Here is a 23,673-nt window from a genome sequence, read left to right as displayed (position 1 = left end):
TCACCTTGGAACACGACAGTCCTCGGGACGGATTTTAGCAAGCTCTCCATGTTCCTCTGGAATTTTGCAGCAGCCGAACGAATCCCAAAGGGGCATCGGTGGTAAATAAACAGTCCCTTGTGCATGTTAATGCACGTCGGCTTTTTCAAGGATTCAGCCAGCTCTTTAGTCACATAGGCAGAGGTCAGGTCCAACTTGGAAAATGACTTCCCGCCCTCCAGTGTTGCAAATAGGTCGTCTGCCTTCGGTAGTGGGTACTGGTCCTGTAGCGAGACTCGGTTGATTGTCACCTTGTAGTCCCCGCAAATTCGGAGATCAACGAAATCTTCCCAATCAACAAATCATTCTAAAATACCAATGGAAGCCATGGTCGCATGAAAGTTCGTATTTCTTTACTCGTCACCAGTTAGTGTGTATGAAATAATCTCACGAGGCCAAGTACTGTAAGCTGAAATTAGTATGACCTTGGTTTCTTTATTAAAACTCCAGAGTGTCTAAACAACAAGGTAGCAAGCCTTTTATACCAGCACGAAGTGTGGGTGACCCGTAGGACTCCCGCAGTCACGCCATCTGGTGGCAACTATATATAGCTACATACATAATAGTGAGTGTCCGTGGTTTCAAGATGCAGCTTGTATTTATTACAATGTAAGTTCTTTGGGACTGTCAATAAGTGTCCCTTTTAGCAGGTGACTGTTTTTTGGGGTTGTCGGATTGTACAGGTTTCATTGTAATCGGCCTGGTGCTGGGAACACTGCATTTTCACCACAATGATGCTGGACTTAAAGGGTTAAATTATGAGGCCAGTTTGCACAACCTTGAGTTTAGCCGGTTATGGGGTAATTGGATTGAGGTGTTTAATTGATGAAAGGATTCAATAGATTGAGAGAAACTATTTCCGTGGGTTGGGCAATGCAGAATACGTGGGCAGAATATTCCAATTAGAGCCAGACCATTCAGGAGGGAAATCAGAAAGCACCTTTTCACACACAGGAGAGTGGAAATCTAGAATGTTCTCCCTTTGTTGAAATGCTGCTCCAAAGTTTAAAAATACGTAAAAGTTACAACACGGAAATAGGCCATTCGGCCCAACCAGTCCATGCCAGTGTTTACCCTGCACACGAGCAAATAGTCCTAATCACATTTACCCCTCCTTCAATTCCATTTCCTCCACCCACCGATCCAGTCTAATCTTGAATGCCTCAGACACTAACTCTGGAAGTGAATTCCACAGCCTCACAACTCTCTGTGAAGATGTTTCTCTTGTTCTCTCTTCTAAATCTTGAACATTTAACCTTGTATCTGTGGCCCCTCGTTCTTCACCCCTCAACCACTGGAAACAATCTGCTTCTATCTACTCTGTCCCATCCTTTCATAACTTTAAACACTTCTATCATGTCGACCCATAATCTGTAATGTTGTAATGAAAAGCTCAACCAGCAATGACTTTCTGAATGTTAGCGACGAGAACACTGACTTGTCTGACTCATGGCTCTCGGTTTTTCTGGGGCTGAGTGTTACCTGACCTGTGACCTGTGGTTAGGTACAGAGCAAAGGTCACGGTCAGTGTGATGTCACCAGTGTCTCATTAACACACAGGTCGCGTTTGTGGCTCATTACCATTAATGGCCGGTACATCATGAGCACAACTGAAAAATCCCAGCCCTATTTTAATAGCAACTCCCTCCCTTCTGAGGTGCAACGATGTTCGTGCCATAACATCTTTGACAGTAAGAACATGAGCAGCACTAATTGGAGCGCTAAACAGACACAGCAAGATAGCACCCAATTTTCTGATGCACTGCAACTCAGGAAGTGGCCACTGATTAGGCCCTAAACCAAACTTAGGAATATCGCTCATGCCGCAATTTACTTTCCCTCAAAAACCAACAAGCAACAATAAGCACAGAAAAATAACTAGAGAGGGTACAGAGGAGATTTACGAAGATGTTGCCTGGACTAGAGAATTTTGGCCAAGAAGAAAGATTGGATAGGCTGGGGTTGTTTTCTTTGGAACAGAGGAGGCTGAGGGGAGACATGATTGAGATGTACAAAATTATGCGTGGCTTGGATAGAGTGGATAGGACGGACATGTTTCCCTCAGCAGAGGGGTCAACAACCAGGGGGCATAGATTTAAAGTAATTGGGGGGCGGTTTAGAGGAGATTTGAGGGGAAATGTCTTCACCCAGAGGGTGGTGGGGGTCTGGAACTCACTGCATGAAAGGGTGGTAGAGGCAGAAGCCCTCACCACATTTAAAAAGTACTTGGATGTGCACCTGAAGTGCCGTAACCTACAGTGCTACGGACTGAGAGCTGGAAAGTGGGATTAGGCTGGATAGCTCTTGGTCGGCCGGCACGGACACAATGGGCTGAAATGGTCTCCTACCGTGCTGTAAATTTCTATGGTTCTATGGGGCGATAAGAAAAGGGATTTTACAAACATCAGGCACTACAAAAAATTTAAGACGATCTTTCTTTTCATTTCCAATCATTTTGCTCAGAAGAAAGTGATTGCTGGTGTGTACTGCGAGCCTCAATTCAGTTCCATCCACCCCCATTCAGGAATCCTGCATCACTTGTCCATCCTTGTACCTCTCGCGACAGACTCTGGAGTTCAGTATTCATCGTTGAAGGGATATTCTGGGTGATCGCTCCACCTACAGCAACAAAACAGGGAGTGATGGGTTAAGGTGAGGCAACAAAATCCATGCATGGCATGGCCGGGCCCCACCAATGTCCCTGTTAGCAGATTGCACAACTGAGGCATAGAGACCATAAGCTCCTGAATGGTGGGGGTGGTGGGGGGGGGGACCGTGGGGAGGTAATCCTGCTCCTCCCAGCCCACAAGGAGTGAACCCTGAGGTGATCCTCGCCTCACTGCAGCTGTGGGAGTCCCAGGGCCTGGGAACCCCGGCAGTTACACCTGCGAAGCAGGTTAAAACCGAGGATCCAGATAAAGATGGTACAGTTGGCCTCAGTGCTAATGCAGTAGGTAGAGGGAAAATCAACTTGCTCCTGATGGTTATCCAGTGACTGCTAATGGGAAGTGTTGTTGCAGGGTGAGTCTAGGGCTGGGGTTGGACGAGATCAGCCTGAACCAGGACCACACCAAGTGGCACATCTACCCACTGAGCCATCAGGGTTCGGTGGGGTTGAACAATAATAGTTATTTTGCCTTAAACAGTTGGAGGCTGCATTAGATGTGAAAGGTTCCTGACACTGATTCCTGGTTTCACAGATGGGAAGCTTACATCAAAAGTTCCACATATCGCTGGTTTCTGTTGAGAGCACTGATCTTTTTCATTTCTTCACCCGTCAAAGAAAAGTCAAAAATCTAAGAAATGAGAGAAATCAGAGACAGTGAGGGGAACAAGAAATAAATTAAACATTATATTGGTTAAAAGTTACTGAAACTGCTGCTCCCTCTCAAATGATTCATCAGCTGCAATAGTTTTCACTGTGGCCTCACTGTGGATCTCACTCCCAATCCAACTTAAGGTGGAGAGTAATCTGATAGAGATCTTTAAAATAATGAAAGGGTTTGCTAGGATAGATGTACAGAAGATGTTTCTACTTGTGGGGCAGTCCAAGGGGCTGTAAATATAAGATAGTCATTAATAAATCCAATGGGGAATTCAGGAGAAACTTCTTTACCCAGAGAGTGGTGAGAATGTGGAACTCGCTACCACAGGGAGTGGTTGGACGAAAAGTGTCATGTATTCAACCAGCAATGTAACCCAGGTATAATCTGACCTAAGTTGTACACTGTGAGAACAATGACCACTTGGTGGTGAACTTGTGGGAGACACTCCTAACCTGGAGCTTCATAAGAACATAAGAACATAAGAATTAGGAACAGGAGTAGGCCATCTAGCCCCTCGAGCCTGCTCCGCCATTCAAAAAGATCATGGCTGATCTGGCCGTGGACTCAGCTCCACTTACCCGCCCGCTCTCCATACCCCTTAATTCTCTTATTGGTTAAAAATTTATCTATCTGTGATTTGAATACATTCAATGAGCTAGCCTCAACTGCTTCCCTGGGCAGAGAATTCCACAGATTCACAACCCTCTGGGAGAAGAAATTCCTTCTCAACTCGGTTTTAAATTGGCTCCCCCGTATTTTGAGGCTGTGCCCCCTAGTTCTAGTCTCCCCAACTAGTGGAAACAACCTCTCTGCCTCTATCTTGTCTATCCCTTTCATTATTTTAAATGTTTCTATAAGATCACCCCTCATCCTTCTGAACTCCAACGAGTAAAGACACAGTCTACTCAATCTATCATCATAAGGTAACCCTCTCATCTCCGGAATCAGCCTAGTGAATCGTCTCTGTACCCCCTCCAAAGCTAGTATATCCTTCCTTAAGTAAGGTGACAAAAACTGCATGCAGTACTCCAGGTGCGGCCTCACCAATACCCTATACAGTTGCAGCAGGACCTCCCTGCTTTTGTACTCCATTCCTCTTGCAATGAAGGCCAACATTCCATTTGCCTTCCTGATTACCTGCTGCACCTGCAAACTAACTTTTTGGGATTCATGCACAAGGACCTCCAGGTCCCTCTGCACCGCAGCATGTTGTAATTTCTCCCCATTCAAATAATATTCCCTTTTACTGTTTATTTTCCAAGGTGGATGACCTCACATTTTCCGACATTGTATTCCATCTGCCAAACCTTAGCCCATGCGCTTAACCTATCTAAATCTCTTTGCAACCTCTCTGTGTCCTCTACACAACCTGCTTTCCCACTAATCTTTGTGTCATCTGCAAATTTTGTTGCACTACACTCTGTCCCCTCCTCCAGGTCATCTATGTATATTGTAAACAGTTGTGGTCCCAGCACCGATCCCCGTGGCACACCATTAACCACCGATTTCCAACCCGAAAAGGACCCATTTATCCCAACTCTCTGCTTTCTGTTAGCCAGCCAATTCTCTATCCATGCTAATACATTTCCGCTGACTCCGCGTACCTTTATCTTCTGCAGTAACCTTTTGTGTGCACCTTATCGAATGCCTTTTGGAAATCTAAATACACCACATCCATCGGTACACCTCTATCCACCATGCTCGTTATATCTTCAAAGAATTCCAGTAAATTAGTTCAACATGATTTCCCCTTCATGAATCCATGTTGCGTCTGCTTGATTGCACTATTCCTATCTAGATGTCCCGCTATTTCTTCCTTAATGATAGCTTCAAGCATTTTCCCCACTAAAGTTGTTACACTAACCTGCCTTTTGTCTGCCCTCTTTTTTTAAACTGAGGCGTTACATTAGCTGCTTTCCAATCCGCTGGTACCTCCCCAGAGTCCAGAGAATTTTTGTAGATTATAACCAATGCATCTGCTATAACTTCTGCCATCTCTTTTAATACCCTGGGATGCATTTCATCAGGACCAGGGGACTTATCTACCTTGAGTCCCATTAGCCTGTCCAGCACTACCTCCCTAGTGATAGTGATTGTCTCAAGGTCCTCCCTTCCCACATTCCCGTGACCAGCAATTTTTGGCATGGTTTTTGTGTCTTCCACTGTGAAGACCGAAGCAAAATAATTGTTTAAGGTCTCAGCCATTTCCACATTTCCCATTACTAAATCCCCCTTCTCATCTTCTAAAGGATCAACATTTACTTTAGTCACTCTTTTCCGTTTTATATATCGGTAAAAGCTTTTACTATCTGTTTTTATGTTTTGCGCAAGTTTACTTTCGTAATCTATCTTTCCTTTCTTTATTGCTTTCTTAGTCATACTTTGCTGTCGTTTAAAATTTTCCCAATCTTCTAGTTTCCCACTAACCTTGGCCACCTTATACGCATTGGTTTTTAATTTGATACTCTCCTTTATTTCCTTGGTTATCCACGGCTGGTTATCCCTTCTCTTACCGTCCTTCTTTTTCACTGGAATATATTTTTGTTGCGCACTATGAAAGAGCTCCTTAAAAGTCCTCCACTGTTCCTCAATTGTGCCACCATTTAGTCTACGTTCCCAGTCTAACTCTGCCCTCATCCCACTGTAGTCCCCTTTGTTTAAGCATAGTATGCTCGTTTGAGACATTACTTCCTCACCCTCAATCTGTATTACAAATTCAACCATACTGTGATCACTCATTCCGAGAGGATCTTTTACTAGGAGATCGTTTATTATTCCTGTCTCATTACACAGGACCAAATCTAAGATAGCTTGCTCCCTTGTAAGTTCTGTAACATACTGTTCTAAGAAACAATCCTGTATGCATTCTATGAATTCCTCCTCCAGGCTACCAATCGATATGTAGGTTAAAATCCCCCATGATTACTGCCATTCCTTTTTCACATGCCTCTATTATTCCCTTGATTATTGTCCACCCCACCGTGAAGTTATTATTTGGGGGCCTATAAACTACGCCCACCATTGACTTTTCCCCCTTACTATCTCTAATCTCCACCCACAATAATTCAACATTTTGTTCATTAGAGCCAATATCATCTCTCACAACTGCCCTGATATCATCCTTTATTAACAGAGTTACCCCACCTCCTTTCCCTTCTTGTCTATCCTTCTGAATTGTCAGATACCCCTGTATGTTTAATTCCCAGTCTTGGCCACCCTGCAACCACGTTTCTGTAATGGCCACCAAATCATACCCATTTGTAATGATTTGTGCCGTCAACTCATTTACTTTATTTCGAATGCTGCGTGCGTTTAGGTAGAGTGTTTTAATACTAGCTTTTAAACCATGATTTTTAGTTTTGACCCCTCCTGCAGCCCCTTTATCTTCATACATATTGTCCCTTCCTATCACCTTGTGGTTTACACTTACCCCAGGGCTACTCTGCTCTGTTGCCTCCTGCCTTTTGCATTCAGATATAAAAGGGGAGGCTCCACCCACTTCCTGCACTTGAGTGCGAAGGAATAAAGGACAGGTCACAGACTGACCTTCTCTCAAGCATGGGCCTCGTGTGTATTTATACTGTATAGTAAGGACGTATCAATGGCGACGAGAAATTGGGATTTAAACCACGCGAGCATGACCACTAGCAGAACAGACGAGAGGTACTGTGTTAAGGAATGGTTGGGACAGAGATTCAACATTGTTAAAGCAGCACACAGTTCTCCAGGCAGACAAGGGCAATCGGGCATGCCCCAACATGTAGTCGAACCCAGAGGGGGAGTTCCACAGAGACAATGGCAAGCTGAACGGCGATTCACGCCATTGCAAGGGCCAATGTGGCCAGTAATGGGGCCATCAACATCTGTTAATGGTGCACTCAAGGACAATAACAGGGGCAGTCAGGGACGATCGACTGGCAAGGGACCTTTTGTTTCAAACCGCAGCTCATGTTGGAGGCATGGAGGCACACACTCAGCCGGAGTTTGCAGAGATGAGCAAAATACCTGCAGAAATTGCAGAAATGAATGCTGGGGGAAATCGCTGGAAGCTGAAGTTCAGCGAGTTCATGTGGAGCACGTATACAGTTCATACACCAGGATGCCACCGATAATGATGAAAGTGCTCCTCAATGGCATCCCAGTATCAATGGAGCTAGACACGGGGGCCAGCCAGTCCCTGATGGGTACCAAACAGTTTGAAAAGTTGTGGGCGTCCAAGGCCAGGAGGCCAAAATTATCGCCGGTTGACGCATAGCTACGGACATACACAAAGAAGATCATTCCGGTGCTTGGCAGCGCCACAGTAGTCGTGACCCACAAAGATTCGGAGAACAGTTTGCCACTCTGGGTTGTACCGGGGGATGGTCCAGCACTACTGGGGAGGAGTTGGATTGCTGTCATGAACTGGAAATGGGGCGATGTCAATGCAATTTCCTCTGTGGAGCGAGTATCATGCTCACAGATCCTGGACAAATTTGACTCATTATTTCAACCCGGCATTGGCACTTTCATGGGGGCCAAGGTAGTGATTCACATAAACCCGGACACCAGGCCAGTACACCACAAGGCCAGGGTGATGCCGTACGTGATGCGGGAAAAGATAGAAGGCAATTTGGACCGCCTACTGAGGGAAGGCATCAGCTCATCAGTCGAATTCAGTGACTGGGCGAGCCCAATTGTGCCGGTGCTCAAGGCGGATGGGTCGGTCAGGATATGTGGTGATTACAAGGCCACCATCAAGCGACGCAATCCGGTGGAAAACTTTTTTCAAAATTGGATCTGACCTCAGCTTACATGACCCAGAAGCTGGCGAATGAGTCGAAGAAGCTGACCACCATCACGACACACAAGGGGTTGTTTGAGTACAACAGATGTCCGTTCGGGATTCGCTCGGCCGCCGCGATCTTCTAACGAAATATGGAAAGCCTCCTCAAGTCGATTCCAGGGATGGTGGTTTTTCAAGACGACATCCTCATCACGGGTTACGATACTGAAGAACACCTCCACAACCTGGAGGAGGTGCTACGCAGACTGGACCGGGTAGAGCTGCGACTGAAAAAGGCGAAGTGCGTCTTCCTAGCTCCAGAGGTAGAATTCCCGGGGATGAGGGTAGCAGCAGACGGGATCAGCCCTACTGCGTCCAAGACGGAAGCAATCCAGAGAACACCCAGACCCCGTAACACGACGGAGCTGCGTTCGTTCCTGGGGCTCCTGAACTATTTTGGTAACTTTCTTCCCAAATCGAGCACGCTGCTAGAGCCGCTACACATGCTCCTTCGCAAAGGTCGCGAATGGGTCTGGGGGGACAGCCAGGAAAGGGCTTTTAATAAAGCACGCAATTTGTTATGTTCCAACAATCTGTTAACGCTATATGACCCATGTAAGAAACTTGTGTTAACGTGCGATGCGTCGTCCTAAGGTGTCGGGTGTGTGTTGCAGCATGTCAATGCCAAGGGTCAGTTACAGCCGGTAGTTTATGCCTCCAGAAGTCTGTCCCAGGCAGAAAGGGGCTACGAGATGATAGAAAAGGAGGCGCTCGCATGTGTATATGCGGTAAAGAAAATGCACCAGTACCTGTTTGGCAGGAAATTTGAACTGGAGACAGATCACAAACCTCTAACGTCCCCTTTGGACGACAACTAGGCCATAAATGCAAACGCATCGGCCCGCATACAGAGGTGGGCACTCACGCTAACCGCCTATGACTACACAATTCGGCACAGACCGGGCACCGAAAACTGCGCCGATGCACTCAGCAGGCTCCCGCTAGCTGCCACTGAGGGGGCTACCGAGCATGCTGCTGAGATGGTCAAGGCTGTTGTAGTTTTCGGAAGCGAAGGCTCACCTGTGCCAGCCCGTCAGATTAATAGAGACCCGCTATTGTCTCCAGTCAAGAAATGTGTCCTGAATGGGGACTGGGCAGCCACGTACAGGGCATGCCCTGAGGAATTTAAACCATTTCACAGGCGCAGGGATGAACTCTCGATTCAGGCCGATTGCCTACTGTGGGGAAACCGTGTAGTCATGCCCCAGATGGGCAGAGCGGTGTTCATCAGAGAACTCCACAATGAGCACCCGGGCATTGTCATAATGAAGGCAATTGCCAGGTCACACGTTTGGTGGCCAGGGATAGACGCAGATCTGGAACTTTGTGTTCGCAGGTGCAACGCAGGTGCAACACATGTGCCCAGCTGGGCAATGCACCCAGGGAAGCCCCCCTTAGCCCCTGGCCATGGCCTGCCAAGCCTTGGTCACGCATCCGTGTGGACTACGCAGGTCCTTTCATGGGAAAAATGTTTTTGGTTGTAGTAGACGCCTACTCCAAATGGATCGAGTGTGACATTTAAAATTCAAGCACATCCTCTGCTACGGTAGAAAGTCTACAGGCAATGTTCGCCGCCCACGGTCTACCGGACATCTTGGTCAGCGACAATGGCCCGTGCTTCACAAGCACTGAATTCCAGGACTTCATGGCAGGCAATGCAATTAACCATGTCAGAATGGCAACGTTCAAGCCGGCCTCAAACGGTCAGGCAGAACGAGCAGTGCAGGTAATAAAACAGGGGATGCTCAGAATCCAAGGGGGTTCCCTACAAAGCTGCTTATCACGCTTCCAGATCCTGACCACAGTCGCTCACAGGGGTTCCACCCGCAGAGCTGCTAATGAAAAGGACGCTCAAAACCCGGTTATCCCTTATACACCCCACCATGAAAGAAATTGTCGAGAGCAGGCACCAGTCACAATATGACTACTATGACAGGAATGCGAGGGCGCGATGTATTGATGTAAATGACCCTGTTTTTGTCCTCAACTACGCTGCAGGGCCCAAATGGCTCGCAGGCACTGTGATTGCCAAAGAGGAAAATAGGATTCTGGTAGTGAAACTTCCCAATGGACAAATCTGCCGCAAACATGTGGATCAAACAAAAAGGAGGTTCAGCAACCCCATAGAAGAAGCAGAGGAAGAACACAATATAGAGTTCACTCCTCCACAGGTGACCGAACACAGGGACCAAAGGGAGGAGAGCCCAGTCACTGTGGGCAGTCCGGATAGGCCTGAGGCAGCGCAAACAGCAGACACTCAGGCCAGCGCACAACAACCGGAGCCCCAACTCAGGCGCTCTACAGAGAGCGTAAACTACCAGAGAGACTCAACCTGTGATCCCAATAAGACTTTTGGGGGGGAGGTGATGTCATGTATTCAACTAGCAATATAACCCATGTATAATCTGACCTAATTGTGCACTCCTAACCTGGATCTTCAGATATAAAAGTGGAGGCTCCACCCACTTCCTGCACTTGAGTGCTAAGGAATAAAGGACAGGTCACAGACTGACCTTCTCTCAAGCATGGGCCCCGTGTGCATTTATAGTGTATATTAAGGACGTATCAAAAAGCATCGATGAATTTAAGGGGAAACTAGACAAGTGCACGAGGGAGAAAGGAGGAAGGTTATGTTGCAAGGGTCAGATAGAGACAGGTGGAAGGAAGCTCGTGTGGAGCAGAACCAGTGGAATGGATCGTATCAAACCCTGGTTAGGCCGCAGCTGGAGTACTGTGTGCAGTTCTGGGCACCACATTACAGGAAAGATGTGGTTGCACTAGAGAGGGTACAGAGGAGGTTTACGAGGATGTTGCCTGAACTGGAGAATTTTACCTTTGAGGAAAGATTGGATAGGCTGGGTTTGTTTATTTCGGAACAGAGGAGGCCTCAAGTGAGACCTTAATGAGGTGTATAAAATTATGAGGGGCCTGGATAGAGTGGATAGGAAGGACCCATTACCCTTAGCAGTGAGGTCAATAACCAGGGGCACAAATTTAAAGTAATTGGTAGAAGGATTAGAGGGGATTTGGGGAGAATTTTTTTCACCCAGAGGGCGGTGGGGGTCTGGAACTCACTGCCTGAATGGGTGGTGGAGGCAGGAACCCTCATCCTATGGATATGCACTTGAAATGCCGTAAGCTGGGCCAAGAGCTGGAAAGTAGGATTAGACCAGATAGCTCTTGGTCGGCCAGCACAGACACGATGGGCCGAATGGCCTCCTTCCATGCTGTAAATTTCTATGTAATTCTATATAATAGAACACATTTAAGCAAAACATTACCTCAATGTAAAATACATTTAAACAAATTGGTACCTCAGTGTAAAATAACTTTAAACTACACTTTACCTCAAAGTTCTGTTTGATGCGTTCTGGGTTAAAACTTTTTGGAATGACGACTATGTTACGCTGAAGCTGGTAACGCAGAGCCACCTGGGCACTTGTCTTCTTGTACTTTGCTGCCACAGAGTTTAGGACAGGGTCATCCAGCAAAGAGGGAATCTCGATGTTCACCCTGCAAACACAGACAAGCACCATGTAATTTGCAAAAAGCCCCCTTCCGATTGTGCCTCCGGAGAGCACCACCTTTGTTGGGTACAGTCCCATAGGTACCGGACACTCTCTGGTACCTTGTCCCATTGCCATTCTACAGGGCAGTTTTCCACACTGTCGGGTAGATGCCAGTGTTGTAGCTGTACTGGAACAGCTTGGCTAGAGGCGTGGCTAGTTCTGGAGCACAAGTCTTCAGCACAACAGCCGGGATGTTGTCGGGGCCCATAGCCTTTGCTGTATCCAGTGCGCTCAGCCGCTTCCTGATATCACGTAGAGCGAATCGAATTGGCTGAAGACTGGCTTCTGTGATGATGGGGACATCAGGAGGAGGCCGAGATGTATCATCCACTCAGTAATTCTGGCTGAAAATGGTTTAAAACACTTCAGCCTTGTCTTTTGCACTTGCGTGCTGGGCTCCGCCATCATTGAGGATGGGGATATTCAGGGAGCTGTGTGTTTAATTGTCCACCACCATTCACAACTAGATGTGGCAGGACTGTCGAGCTTTGATCTGATCTGTTGATTGTGGGATCACTTAGCTCTGTCTGTAGTATGTTGTTTCCGCTGTTTGGAATGTATGTAGTCCCGTGTTGCAGCTTCCCCAGGTTGGCACCTCATTTTCAGGTACACCTGGTGCTGCTCCTGGCATGCTCTCTACACTCCTCATTGAACCAGGGTTGGTCCCCAGGCCTGATGGTAATGGTAGAGTGAGGGATATACCGGGCCATGAGGTTACAGATTGTGGTGGAATACAATTCTGCTGCTGATGATGGCCCACAGCGTCTCATGGATGCCCAGTTTTGAGCTGCTAGATCTGTTCTGAATCTATCCCATTTAGCACGGTGGTTGTGCCATACAACATGATGGAGTGTCCTCAGTGTGAAGACGGGACATCGTCTCCACAATGATTGTGCGGTGGTCACTGCTACCAATGCTGTCATGGACAGATGCATCTGCGACAGGTAGATTGGTGAGGATAAGGTCAAGTAGGTTTTTCCCTCGTGTTGGTTCTCTCACCACCTGCTGCAGGCCCTGTCTGGGGGCGATGTGCTGTGTTTTGAGTTGGCCCTCCATTCTGATGCAAAGCTGTAATACAAGTAAGTCAGTAGACGTGAAAAAAAGAAGGATTTTCACTTGTATAACGTCTTTGGTGATCTGAGGACATCCCAACGCGCTTTACAGCCCATGTAGTATTTTTGAAGTGTAGTCACTGTTGTAATGTAGGAAAAGTAGCAGCCACAGCAAGTTCCCGTAAACACAGCAATGAGATAAATGAACAGGTCATTTGTTTTAGTGATGTTGGTTGTGGGATAAATGTTGGGCTGGACACCAGGGAAAACACCCCTGCTCTTTTTTAAATAGAAACATAGAAACATAGAAAATAGGTGCAGGAGTAGGCCATTCGGCCCTTCTAGCCTGCACCGCCATTCAATGAGTTCATGGCTGAACATGCAACTTCAGTACCCCATTCCTGCTTTCTCACCATACCCCTTGATTCCCCTAGTAGTAAGGACTTCATCTAACTCCTTTTTGAATATATTTAGTGAATTGGCCTCAACAACTTTCTGTGGTAGAGAATTCCACAGGTTCACCACTCTCTGGGTGAAGAAATTGCTCCTCATCTCAGTCCTAAATGGCTTCCCCCTTATCCTTAGACTGTGTCCCCTGGTTCTGGACTTCCCCAACATTGGGAACATTCTTCCTGCATCTAACCTGTCTAACCCCGTCAGAATTTTAAACGTTTCTATGAGGTCCCCTCTCATTCTTCTGAACTCCAGTGAATACAAGCCCAGTTGATCCAGTCTTTCTTGATAGGTCAGTCCCGCCATCCCGGGAATCAGTCTGGTGAACCTTCGCTGCACTCCCTCAATAGCAAGAATGTCCTTCCTCAGGTTAGGAGACCAAAACTGTACACAATACTCCAGGTGTGGCCTCACCAAGGCCCTGTACAATTGTAGCAACACCTCCCTGCCCTTGTACTCAAATCCCCTCGCTATGAAGGCCAACATGCCATTTGCTTTCTTAACCGCCTGCTGTACCTGCATGCCAACCTTCAATGACTGATGTACCATGACACCCAGGTCTCGTTGCACCTCTCCTTTTCCTAATCTGTCACCATTCAGATAATAGTCTGTCTCTCTGTTTTTACCACCAAAGTGGATAACCTCACATTTATCCACATTATACTTCATCTGCCATGCATTTGCCCACTCACCTAACCTATCCAAGTCGCTCTGCAGCCTCATAGAATCCTCCTTGCAGCTCACACTGCCACCCAACTTAGTGTCATCCGCAAATTTGGAGATACTACATTTAATCCCCTCGTCTAAATCATTAATGTACAGTGTAAACAGCTGGGGCCCCAGCACAGAACCTTGCGGTACCCCACTAGTCACTGCCTGCCATTCTAAAAAGTCCCCATTTACTCCTACTCTTTGCTTCCTGTCTGACAACCAGTTCTCAACCCACGTCAGCACACTACCCCCAATCCCATGTGCTTTAACTTTGCACATTAATCTCTTGTGTGGGACCTTGTCGAAAGCCTTCTGAAAGTCCAAATATACCACATCGACTGGTTCTCCCTTGTCCACTCTACTGGAAACATCCTCAAAAAATTCCAGAAGATTTGTCAAGCATGATTTCCCTTTCACAAATCCATGCTGATTTGGACCTATCATATTACCTCTTTCCAAATGCACTGCGATGATATCCTTAATAATTGATTCCATCATTTTACCCACTACCGATGTCAGGCTGACCGGTCTGTAATTCCCTGTTTTCTCTCTCCCTCCTTTTTGAAAAAGTGGGGTTACATTGGCTACCCTCCACTCCATAGGAACTGATCCAGAGTCAATGGAATGTTGGAAAATGACTGTCAATGCATCCACTATTTCCAAGGCCACCTCCTTAAGTACTCTGGGATGCAGTCCATCAGGCCCTGGGGATTTATCGGCCTTCAATCCCATCAATTTCCCCAACACAATTTCCCGACTAATAAGGATTTCCCTCAGTTCCTCCTCCTTACTAGACCCTCCGACCCCTTTTATATCCGGAAGGTTGTTTGTGTCCTCCTCAGTGAATATCGAACCAAAGTACTTGTTCAATTGGTCCGCCATTTCTTTGTTCCCCGTTATGACTTCCCCTGATTCTGACTGCAGGGGACCTACGTTTGTCTTTACTAACCTTTTTCTCTTTACATATCTATAGAAACTTTTGCAATCCGTCTTAATGTTCCCTGCAAGCTTCTTCTCGTACTCCATTTTCCCTGCCCTAATCAAACCCTTTGTCCTCCTCTGCTGAGTTCTAAATTTCTCCCAGTCCCCGGGTTCTCTGCTATTTCTGGCCAATTTGTATGCCACTTCCTTGGCTTTAATGCTATCCCTGATTTCCCTTGATAGCCACGGTTGAGCCACCTTCCCTTTTTTATTTTTACGACAGACAGGAATGTACAATTGTTGTAGTTCATCCATGCGGTCTCTAAATGTCTGCCATTGCCCATCCACAGTCAACCCCTTCAGTATCATTCGCCAATCTATCCTAGCCAATTCACGCCTCATACCTTCAAAGTTACCCTTCTTGAAGTTCTGGACCATGGTCTCTGAATTAACTGTTTCATTCTCCATCCTAATGCAGAATTCCACCATATTATGGTCACTCTTCCCCAAGGGGCCTCGCACAACGAGATTGCTAATTAGTGATATGGGATCTTTAATGTCCACTTGAGAGGGTAGATGAGGCCTCGGTTTAAGATCTCATGTGAAAGACGGCACCTCCGACAGTGCAGCACTCCTTCAGTACTGCACTGAAGTGTCAGCATGGATTATGTGCTCAAGTCTCTGGAGTGGGGCCTTAACCCATAACTTTCTGACTGAGGGGCATGAGTGCTGCCCACAGGGGAACGCCTGACACCCGACTACTATGAAGACAGGAGTAACTGTGCTATTACAATTAACCTCAGTGCCCCTGGCTACTGAAGGAGAATAATCTGTCAAGATTCCTGGCCCAGATTGTACTGCACATCTATGGCATCACATCAGGCAAGAATTGTGTCTATGGAGGTAAAGCGATGTCGGTGAGAGAGGTAAATTGCCCAATCCCAAAGCTGCAGACATTTTTATTCTGTCCGTAGCAACAAGATTTGAACATTGCTGAGCTGTGACCTACTCAGCAATGCAAAGGTCGAGAGTTAGAATGTTAACCTCACTAAGGTGGGCTTAGATTAGCTGAGCTGGGGAGAGGTTTGGGCTTACCCAGCTTTTCAGCAATTGCTGCTGGTCACGGACTCTACCCTGCAGAGCGATGGGGGGTGAATTTACAACCCAACAACCCGGCTTAGGATAGAGATCCACGTGAAGGTATCTGATCTCAACCACTGCACCATCTCAGGCACAATTTCTGACCGCGACACACATGAAGAATGGTCAGTTGGGTGAGAAGCCCATGGAACATACCCCAACAGGGAGTGAGCACTCAGAGAGGGGAAGCAAGTCACCAAACTGCTTACCAGAGGGAGTCACGACAGGTTCCCAGGGGGCTGTAGCCCACGATGACAATGCCATGGGAGTCACAAAATTCATTTAACTTAGTCTGAATAAAGTACGGGTGGCATTCGACCTGAGCAGAAAAAGACAAAAAGAAAAAGCCTTTTGTAATTAAGAGCAGTGGACGCACTTATTGGCCTGGCATTATTCTGTGTAAATGGCATTCAGTATAAAGGGTCTCAGTCTGGCTCAGTGGGGGGAGTCGGGGGCGGGGGGGAGTCGGGGGGAGTTGGGGGCAGATGGAGTGGGGGGTAGGGGAAGTTGGGGGGAGAGGAAGTCGGGGGCGGAGGGAGTCAGGGGTGGGGGAGAGTCGGGGGTGGGGGGAGTCTGGTCGGGGAGAGTTGGGGGCAGAGGGGGAGTGTCAGGAGAGGGGGGAGTCAGGGGCGGGGCGGGCTGGAGGGAATTAAGGGCAGGGGGTTGTTGGGGGAGGGGGGGGAATCGGGAGCCAGGGGGAGTCGGGGGCCAGAGGAGAGTCGGGGGCAGGAGGGAGTCGGGGGCAGGGGGCTGTCGGGGCGGGGAAATCGGGGGCAGGGGGGTTGTTGGGGAAGGGAGGGTAGTCGGGGGCGGGGGTAGTTGGGGGCGGGGAGAGTCGGGGGCGGGGAGAGTTGGGGCGGAGGGGGAGTGTTATCAGAGGTGGGTGTCGGGGGCGGGGGGAGCCGGGGCCGGAGGGGAAGTGTCCAGAGCGGGGGGGCGGGGGGGGGGAGTCAGGGGCAGGGGGCGGTGGCAGGAGGGCCTCGGGGGCAGGGGGTTGTCGGGTGCGGGGGGAGAGTCGGGTGCAGGGCAAGAGTCGGGGGCAGGGGGAGAGTCGGGGGCAGGGGGAGAGTCAGGAGAGGGTGACTTGGGGGCGGGGGGAGTCATGGACATGGGGAGTCGGGGGAGAGTTGGGGGTGGAGGGGGAGTTTCGGGGACGGAGGAGGAGTCTCGGGAGAGGGTGGTGTCGGGGGTGGTGGGAGTCGGGGCCAGAGAGGGAGTGTCTGGAGACGGGGGAGTCAGGGGCTGGATGGGCAGGAGGGAGTCGGGAGCAGGGGGTTGTCGGGGGCGGGGGTGAGAGTCCGGGGCGGGGGGAGAGTTGGGGGGAAGAGGGGAGTGTCAGGAGAGGTGGAGTCAGGGTGGGGGAGTCAGGGAATTGGGATGGGACAGTAGTTAGCAAGGACAGAAGGGTTAAGGGTGGATTTTTTGAGGAGGGGGTGATGGTGGCAGACTTGAGGGGGCGGGGGAACAGTACCTGAGGAGAGAGAACCGTTAACAATATCAGCTAACATGGGGGCCAGGAAGGGAAGTTGGGTGGTCAGCAGTTTGGTCGGAATAGGGTCAAAAGAGGAGACGGGCTCATGGACAGGACGTGCGTATAGAGCACACGAGGGAATATTGGAGAGAATGTAGAGAAAGATGCAAATTCAGGGCGAGTGCAAGTGGGAACCTGAGGGGAAGTTTGTCCCTGTGGACTAGGGGACTGGAGGGAAGCAGCAGAGTTAGCTGATCGACAAAGGGCCAGAAATTAGTTTTTTTCGCCAAAAATACCGCTTTCACTCCGCTATCACTGCAAGGCCTAAAATTCAGGCTTCAATTTACGCAACGGTAAAAATCGGCATTGCACGAGGAATTGTGGCGCAAACCACTAATTTTCTGCAACTTTACTCCGAGGCCGCTGTGAGAGAGGCCTTGGGAGTGGGGAAAAAACCAAAAAATATATTGCTAAAAAAAAATCACAAAACGTTCACAAGACACATAACTAGCGAATCGCTGCAAAAGAATTAAAAAATAAGAACTTTAACTAACCGTTTTTGCAGATCTTCATACTCACTGCTGTTCTAGGGGCTGAAACGCAGCTTTTTACCTGGCGGTTTTTTTCATCCTAAATACGGGTGCGCTGTGAGCCAAATTGTTGGCGAAAGCGATATTTCAAGTCTTGCATGGTGGCGGTCCGCTCCCCAGCGATATTTAAAAACCACCGCCGCAAGACTTCCCCAAAAATATCGCCAAAAAAACGGGTGCAAGGTTGGTGAATTTTTAGCCCAAATTTAGTGTCCATGAACTCCTCACACTTGTTGTTGGGGATGAGGATGGAGGAGGCAGGGAAGAGGGGTTTAAGGTAACGGTTTGTAGTGGAGAAAAAAATCTGGGGGTTATTTTTGCACTCCAGAATGATCCTGAAATAGTGAGCTGTTTTGGCAGAGAAGAGTAGGACCCGATAGTGCTTTCTGTGGTCTAGCCAGATCTGGTGATGAATAGCTAAAGAAGTTATCTGCCATAAACGTTCAAGTCTACGTCCCTTTGACTTAAGTGAGCGGAGATGAGGGCGTTACAAGTGGGAGTGAACGGGATGAGAGAGAATAATAATTTTAATGAGGACTAGGAGGGTGTGATTGAGCAGATTGGTAGCTGTAGATGTACATGGTGAATGTCAGGACAAAGACTAGACGGTTGGGAATTTTAAAGTGTAATTGTAAGTGACTTGGGTGAGAGTTTTTTCAGGGGCAGACCTAGAAGGAAGTGACGTTATTGACATAATGGGAGTAGAGAGGTGACATGAGACGGCAAGGTCAACGATGTGGCCATTAATCTGGGTAGGGGAGTTTATATCGAGGGAGAGATTAAGAGATGATAGGAGGGCAGTGAACTCAGAGGAGACAGGGTCTGATGAGTTGCGATTCAGGTTGAAATCACCAAGGATGAGAAGTCGCTCGGTGCAGAAGCTGAGGGAAGAAAGCAGTGCAGATATCTCAGTGAGAATATTGGCATGGAAGTTGGGTGGGCAGTAGAGAACGAGGAATTTAAATAGTGGCGAGAGGGATGGAACAAGGTGAGATGCTCAAAGGAGGAGAAGGTACCGGAGGAGCAGGGGACAGACCAAGGTGTGATTTGCTGATAAAGGGCCGCACTGCTACTGGTGGGACATGTGGTGGAATGTATGGCCAAGCGGAGAGGCTTCCTTTAGGATGAAGGTGTCACTCCATCTGCTGCAATAAGTAGGACCACCACATGACACTACATGTTGTAAATGGACAGTACCTGGTTTACTGCTGGCTTGTACTTCAGGCCTGGTTTGTTCAGGATCTGCTCCAACTGTCTGCGATTGAAATTTGACACACCAATCGACTTCACCAAACCAGCATCTTTACACATTTCCAGGGCCTAGCAAATAAAAATGCTTGTACTAAAGCAAAATATTATGGATGCTAGAAATCTGAAATCACACCTGAAACATTAACTGTTTCCTTCGCCACTGATGCTGCCTGACCTGCTGAGCATTTCCAGTTTTTATATTAAATAAAAATCCTTTTCACTTTCATTCTAATGACCATCTCCAACAAGCGAGAGTCTAACCATCTCCCCCCTTGACATTCAACAGCATTACCATCGTTGAATCCCCCATCATCGACACACTGGGGCTCACCATTGACCAGAAACCTAACTGGACCAGCCACTGAGACAACAAGAGCAGGTCAGAGGCTGGGTATTCTGTGACGAGTGTCTCACCTCCTGACTCCCCAAAGCCTTTCCACCATCTTCAAGGCACAAGTCAGGAGTGCGATGGAATACTCTCCACATGTCTGGATGAGTGCAGCTCCCACAACACTCAAGAAGTTTGACACCATCTAGGACAAAGCAGCCCACTTGATCGGCACCCCATCCACCACCTTAAACATCCACTCCCTCCACCACCGGTGCACCGTGGCTGCAGTGTGTACCATCTACAAGATGCACTGCAGCAACTCACCAAGGCTTCTTCGACAGCACCTCCCAAACCCGCGACCTCTACCACCTAGAAGGGCAAGGGCAGCAGGCGCATAGGAACACCATCACCTGCAAGTTCTCCTCCAAGTTACACACCTCCTGACTTGGAAATATATCGCCATTCCTTCATAGTCACTGCGTCAAAATCCTGGAACTCCCTCCCTAACAGCACTGTGGGAGCACCTTCACCACACAGACTGCAGCGGTTCAAGAAGGCGGATCACCACCACCTTCTCAAGGGCAATTAGGGTTGACAATGAATTTAAAAAAATATACTCGGGTTCATAATCATATACTAGTGGCTACAATCACATACCCGGGTCTACAATCATATACCTAGGTCCGCAATCATATACCCAGGTCTACAATCATATACCGAGGTCTGCAATTATATACCGAGATCTGCAATCATATACCCAGGTCTACAATCATATACGAGTGGCTACAATCATATACCCAGGTCTACAATCATATACGAGTGGCTACAATCTTATACCCAGGTCTACAATCATATACCGAGATCTGCAATCATATACCCAGGTCTACAATCATATACGAGTGGCTACAATCTTATACCCAGGTCTACAATCATATACCGAGATCTGCAATCATATACCCAGGTCTACAATCATATACGAGTGGCTACAATCATATACCCAGGTCTACAATCATATACCCAGGTCTGCAATCATATACCCAGGTCTACAATCATATACCTAGGTCTACATTTATATACCGAGATCTGCAATCATATACTAGTGGCTACAATCATATACCCAGGTCTGCAATCATATACCCAGGTCTATAATCATATACCCAGGTCGACAATCATATACCCAGGTCTGCAATCATATACCCAGGTCTACAATCTTATACCCAGGTCTAAAATCATATACCCAGGTCTACAATCATATACCCAGGTCTGCAATAATATACCCAGGTCTACAATCATATACCCAGGTCTACAATCATATACCTAGGTCTACAATCATATACCCAGGTCCACAATCATATACCCAGATATACAATCATATACCCAGGTCTACAATCATATACCCAGGTCTGCAATCATATACCCAGGTCTGCAATCATATACCCAGGTCTACAATCTTATACCCAGGTCTACAATCATATAACCAGGTCTGCAATCATATACCCAGGTCTACAATCATATACCTAGGCCTACAATCATATACCCAGGTCCACAATCATATACCCAGATCTACAATCATATACCCAGGTCTACAATCAGATACCCAGGTCTGCAATCATATACCCAGGGCTACAATCATATACCCAGGTCTACAATCAGATACCCAGGTCTGCAATCATATACCCAGGTCTGCAATCATATAACCAGGTCTGAAATCATATACCCAGGTCTACAATCATATACCTAGGTCTACAATCATATACCCAGGTCCACAATCATATACCTAGATCTACAATCATATACCCAGATCAACAATCAGATACCCAGGTCTGCAATCTGATACCCAGTCTGCAATCATATACCCAGGTCTACAATAATATACCCAGGTCTGCAATCATATACCCAGGTCTACAATCATATACCCAGATCTGCAATCATATACCCAGGTCTACAATCATATACCCAGGTCTACAATCATATACCCAGGAACACAATCATGTATACAAGGCTCAATAAATATCCAGAACCATAATAAACAAATAAAATTAATGCACACACAGAGGTGAAGAACAGACAAATATTGAACTATTTTACACAGAGGCATGAGGAATGGGCAGATGTGTGGATCTATTTCACAAGGGGTGAAGAGTAGCTCTAGAAACAGGATAGCGATTTAGCCCCTCGAGCCTGTTCTGCAATTGAATGAGATCTGCGACCGAACTCCATATACTCGCCTTTGCCCCATATCCCTTAATACCTTCAGTTAGAATCATAGAATGGTTACAGCATTCATTGAGCCCATGCCAGCTCTCTGCAAGAGCACGTCAGCTGCTCCCACTCCCCCGCCCTTTTCCCATAGCCCTGCAAATTTCTCCTTCAGGTACTTCAAGTGCATTCTAGATCCTAACCACTTGCTGCATAAAAACGTTTTTCCTCATTTCGCCTTTGGTCCTTCTGCCAATCAACTTAAATCTGTGTCCTCTGGTTCTCAACCCTTTCACCAATGGGAACAGTTTCTCTCTATCTATTCTGTCCAGACCACTCACGATTTTGAACACCTCGATCAAATCTCCTCTCAACCTTTTTTACTCGAAGGAGAACAACCCCAACTTCTCCAGTCTATCCATGTAACTGAAGTCCCTCATCCCTGGAACCATTCTCGTAAATCTTTTCTGCACCCTCTCTCAGGCCTTCACATCCTTTCTAAAGTGCGGTGCCCGGAATTGGACACAATAATCGAGTTGAGACCCAACCAGTGTTTTATAAAGGTTCATCGTAACTTCCTTCCTTTTGTTCTCTTTCCTCTATTTATGAAGCCCAGGATCCCATAAGCCTTTTTAACCGCTTTCTCAACCTGCCCTGCCACCTTCAACAATTTGTGCACATTTACCCCCAGGCCTCTCTGTTCATGCAGCCCCTTTAGAATTGTATCCTTCAGTTTATATTGCCTTTCCTCATTCTTCCTACCAAAATGTATCACTTCGCACTTTTCTGCGTTAAATTTATCTGCCACGTGTCCGTCCATTCCACCAACCTGTCTATGTCTTCCTGAAGTCTATCACTAACCTCCTCACTGTTCACTATACTTCCAACGTTTCTGTCATCTGCAAATTTTTAAATTGTGCCCTGTACACCCAAGTCCAAGTCATTAATATATATCAAGACAAGCAGTGGTCCCAGTACCGACCCCTGGGGAACACCACTGTATACCTTCCTCCCGTTCGAAAAACCATTCACCACTACTCTCTGTTTCCTGTCACTGAGCCAATTCCGTATCCATGCTGCCACTGTCCCTTTTATTCCACGGGCTTCAACTTTGCTGAAAGCCTATTATGTGCCACTTTATCAAACACCTTTTGGAAATCCATGAACATCACGTCATCTGCATTACCCTCATCAACCCTCTCTGTTACCTCATCAAAAAACTCAATCAAGTTAGTTAAACACAATTTGCCTTTAACAAATCCGTGCTGACTTTCCTTAATTAATGCACATGTGTCCAAGTTAACAAAACGCTATCAATCTCCGATTTAAATTGAACAATTGATCCAGCATGAATTGCTGTTTGTGCAAGAGAGTTCCAAACTTCTATCACCTTTTCTGAATAGAAGTGTTTCCAAACTCCAGTCCTGAAACTCCTGGCTCTAACCTTTAGGTTATGTCCCCTAGTTCTAGACTCCCCATCCATCAGAAATAGTATCTCTCTACCCCATCAGTTCCCCTTAAAAGCATGAAAACTTCGATCAAATCATCCTGTAACTTTCTAAATTCCCCAGCAATATAACCCGAGTTTGTGTAATCTCGCCTTGTAATGTCACCCTTGAAGTCTGGGTATCATTCTGGTAAACCTACGCTGCACTCCCTCCAAGGCCAATATATCCTCCTGAAGGTGTGGTGCCCAGAGCGGCTCACAGTGCTCCAGGTGTGGTCTAACCAGGGCTCTGTACAGCTGTAGCCTAACTTCTACCCCCTGGTGTTCTAGTCCTCTAGATAGAAAGGT

At 47.3% G+C, this 23,673-nt stretch overlaps 1 protein-coding gene across 1 annotated transcript in view; it reads right to left on the bottom strand.

Annotated features, from left to right (window-relative positions):
- Nucleotides 1–444: 444 nt before the first annotated feature.
- LOC139280909 (aldo-keto reductase family 1 member D1-like) overlaps nt 445–23,673 on the bottom strand; it is a 79,979-nt gene continuing 56,750 nt past the window's right edge. Inside the window, exons 5-9 of the mRNA XM_070900714.1 lie at nt 19,295–19,417; nt 16,246–16,355; nt 11,538–11,703; nt 3,253–3,335; nt 445–2,658 (exon numbers count right to left, since the gene is read on the bottom strand). Of these exons, the coding sequence (XP_070756815.1) occupies nt 2,616–2,658; nt 3,253–3,335; nt 11,538–11,703; nt 16,246–16,355; nt 19,295–19,417 (525 nt within the window). The 3' untranslated portion in view covers nt 445–2,615. The remainder of the gene's footprint in view (nt 2,659–3,252; nt 3,336–11,537; nt 11,704–16,245; nt 16,356–19,294; nt 19,418–23,673) is intronic.

Source organism: Pristiophorus japonicus, chromosome 15 (assembly GCF_044704955.1).
Source record: "Pristiophorus japonicus isolate sPriJap1 chromosome 15, sPriJap1.hap1, whole genome shotgun sequence".
In the NCBI taxonomy this organism is placed as follows: domain Eukaryota; kingdom Metazoa; phylum Chordata; class Chondrichthyes; family Pristiophoridae; genus Pristiophorus; species Pristiophorus japonicus.
Note: the sequence above shows the minus strand (reverse complement) of the source record. Positions and strands in the feature narration are given on the sequence as shown.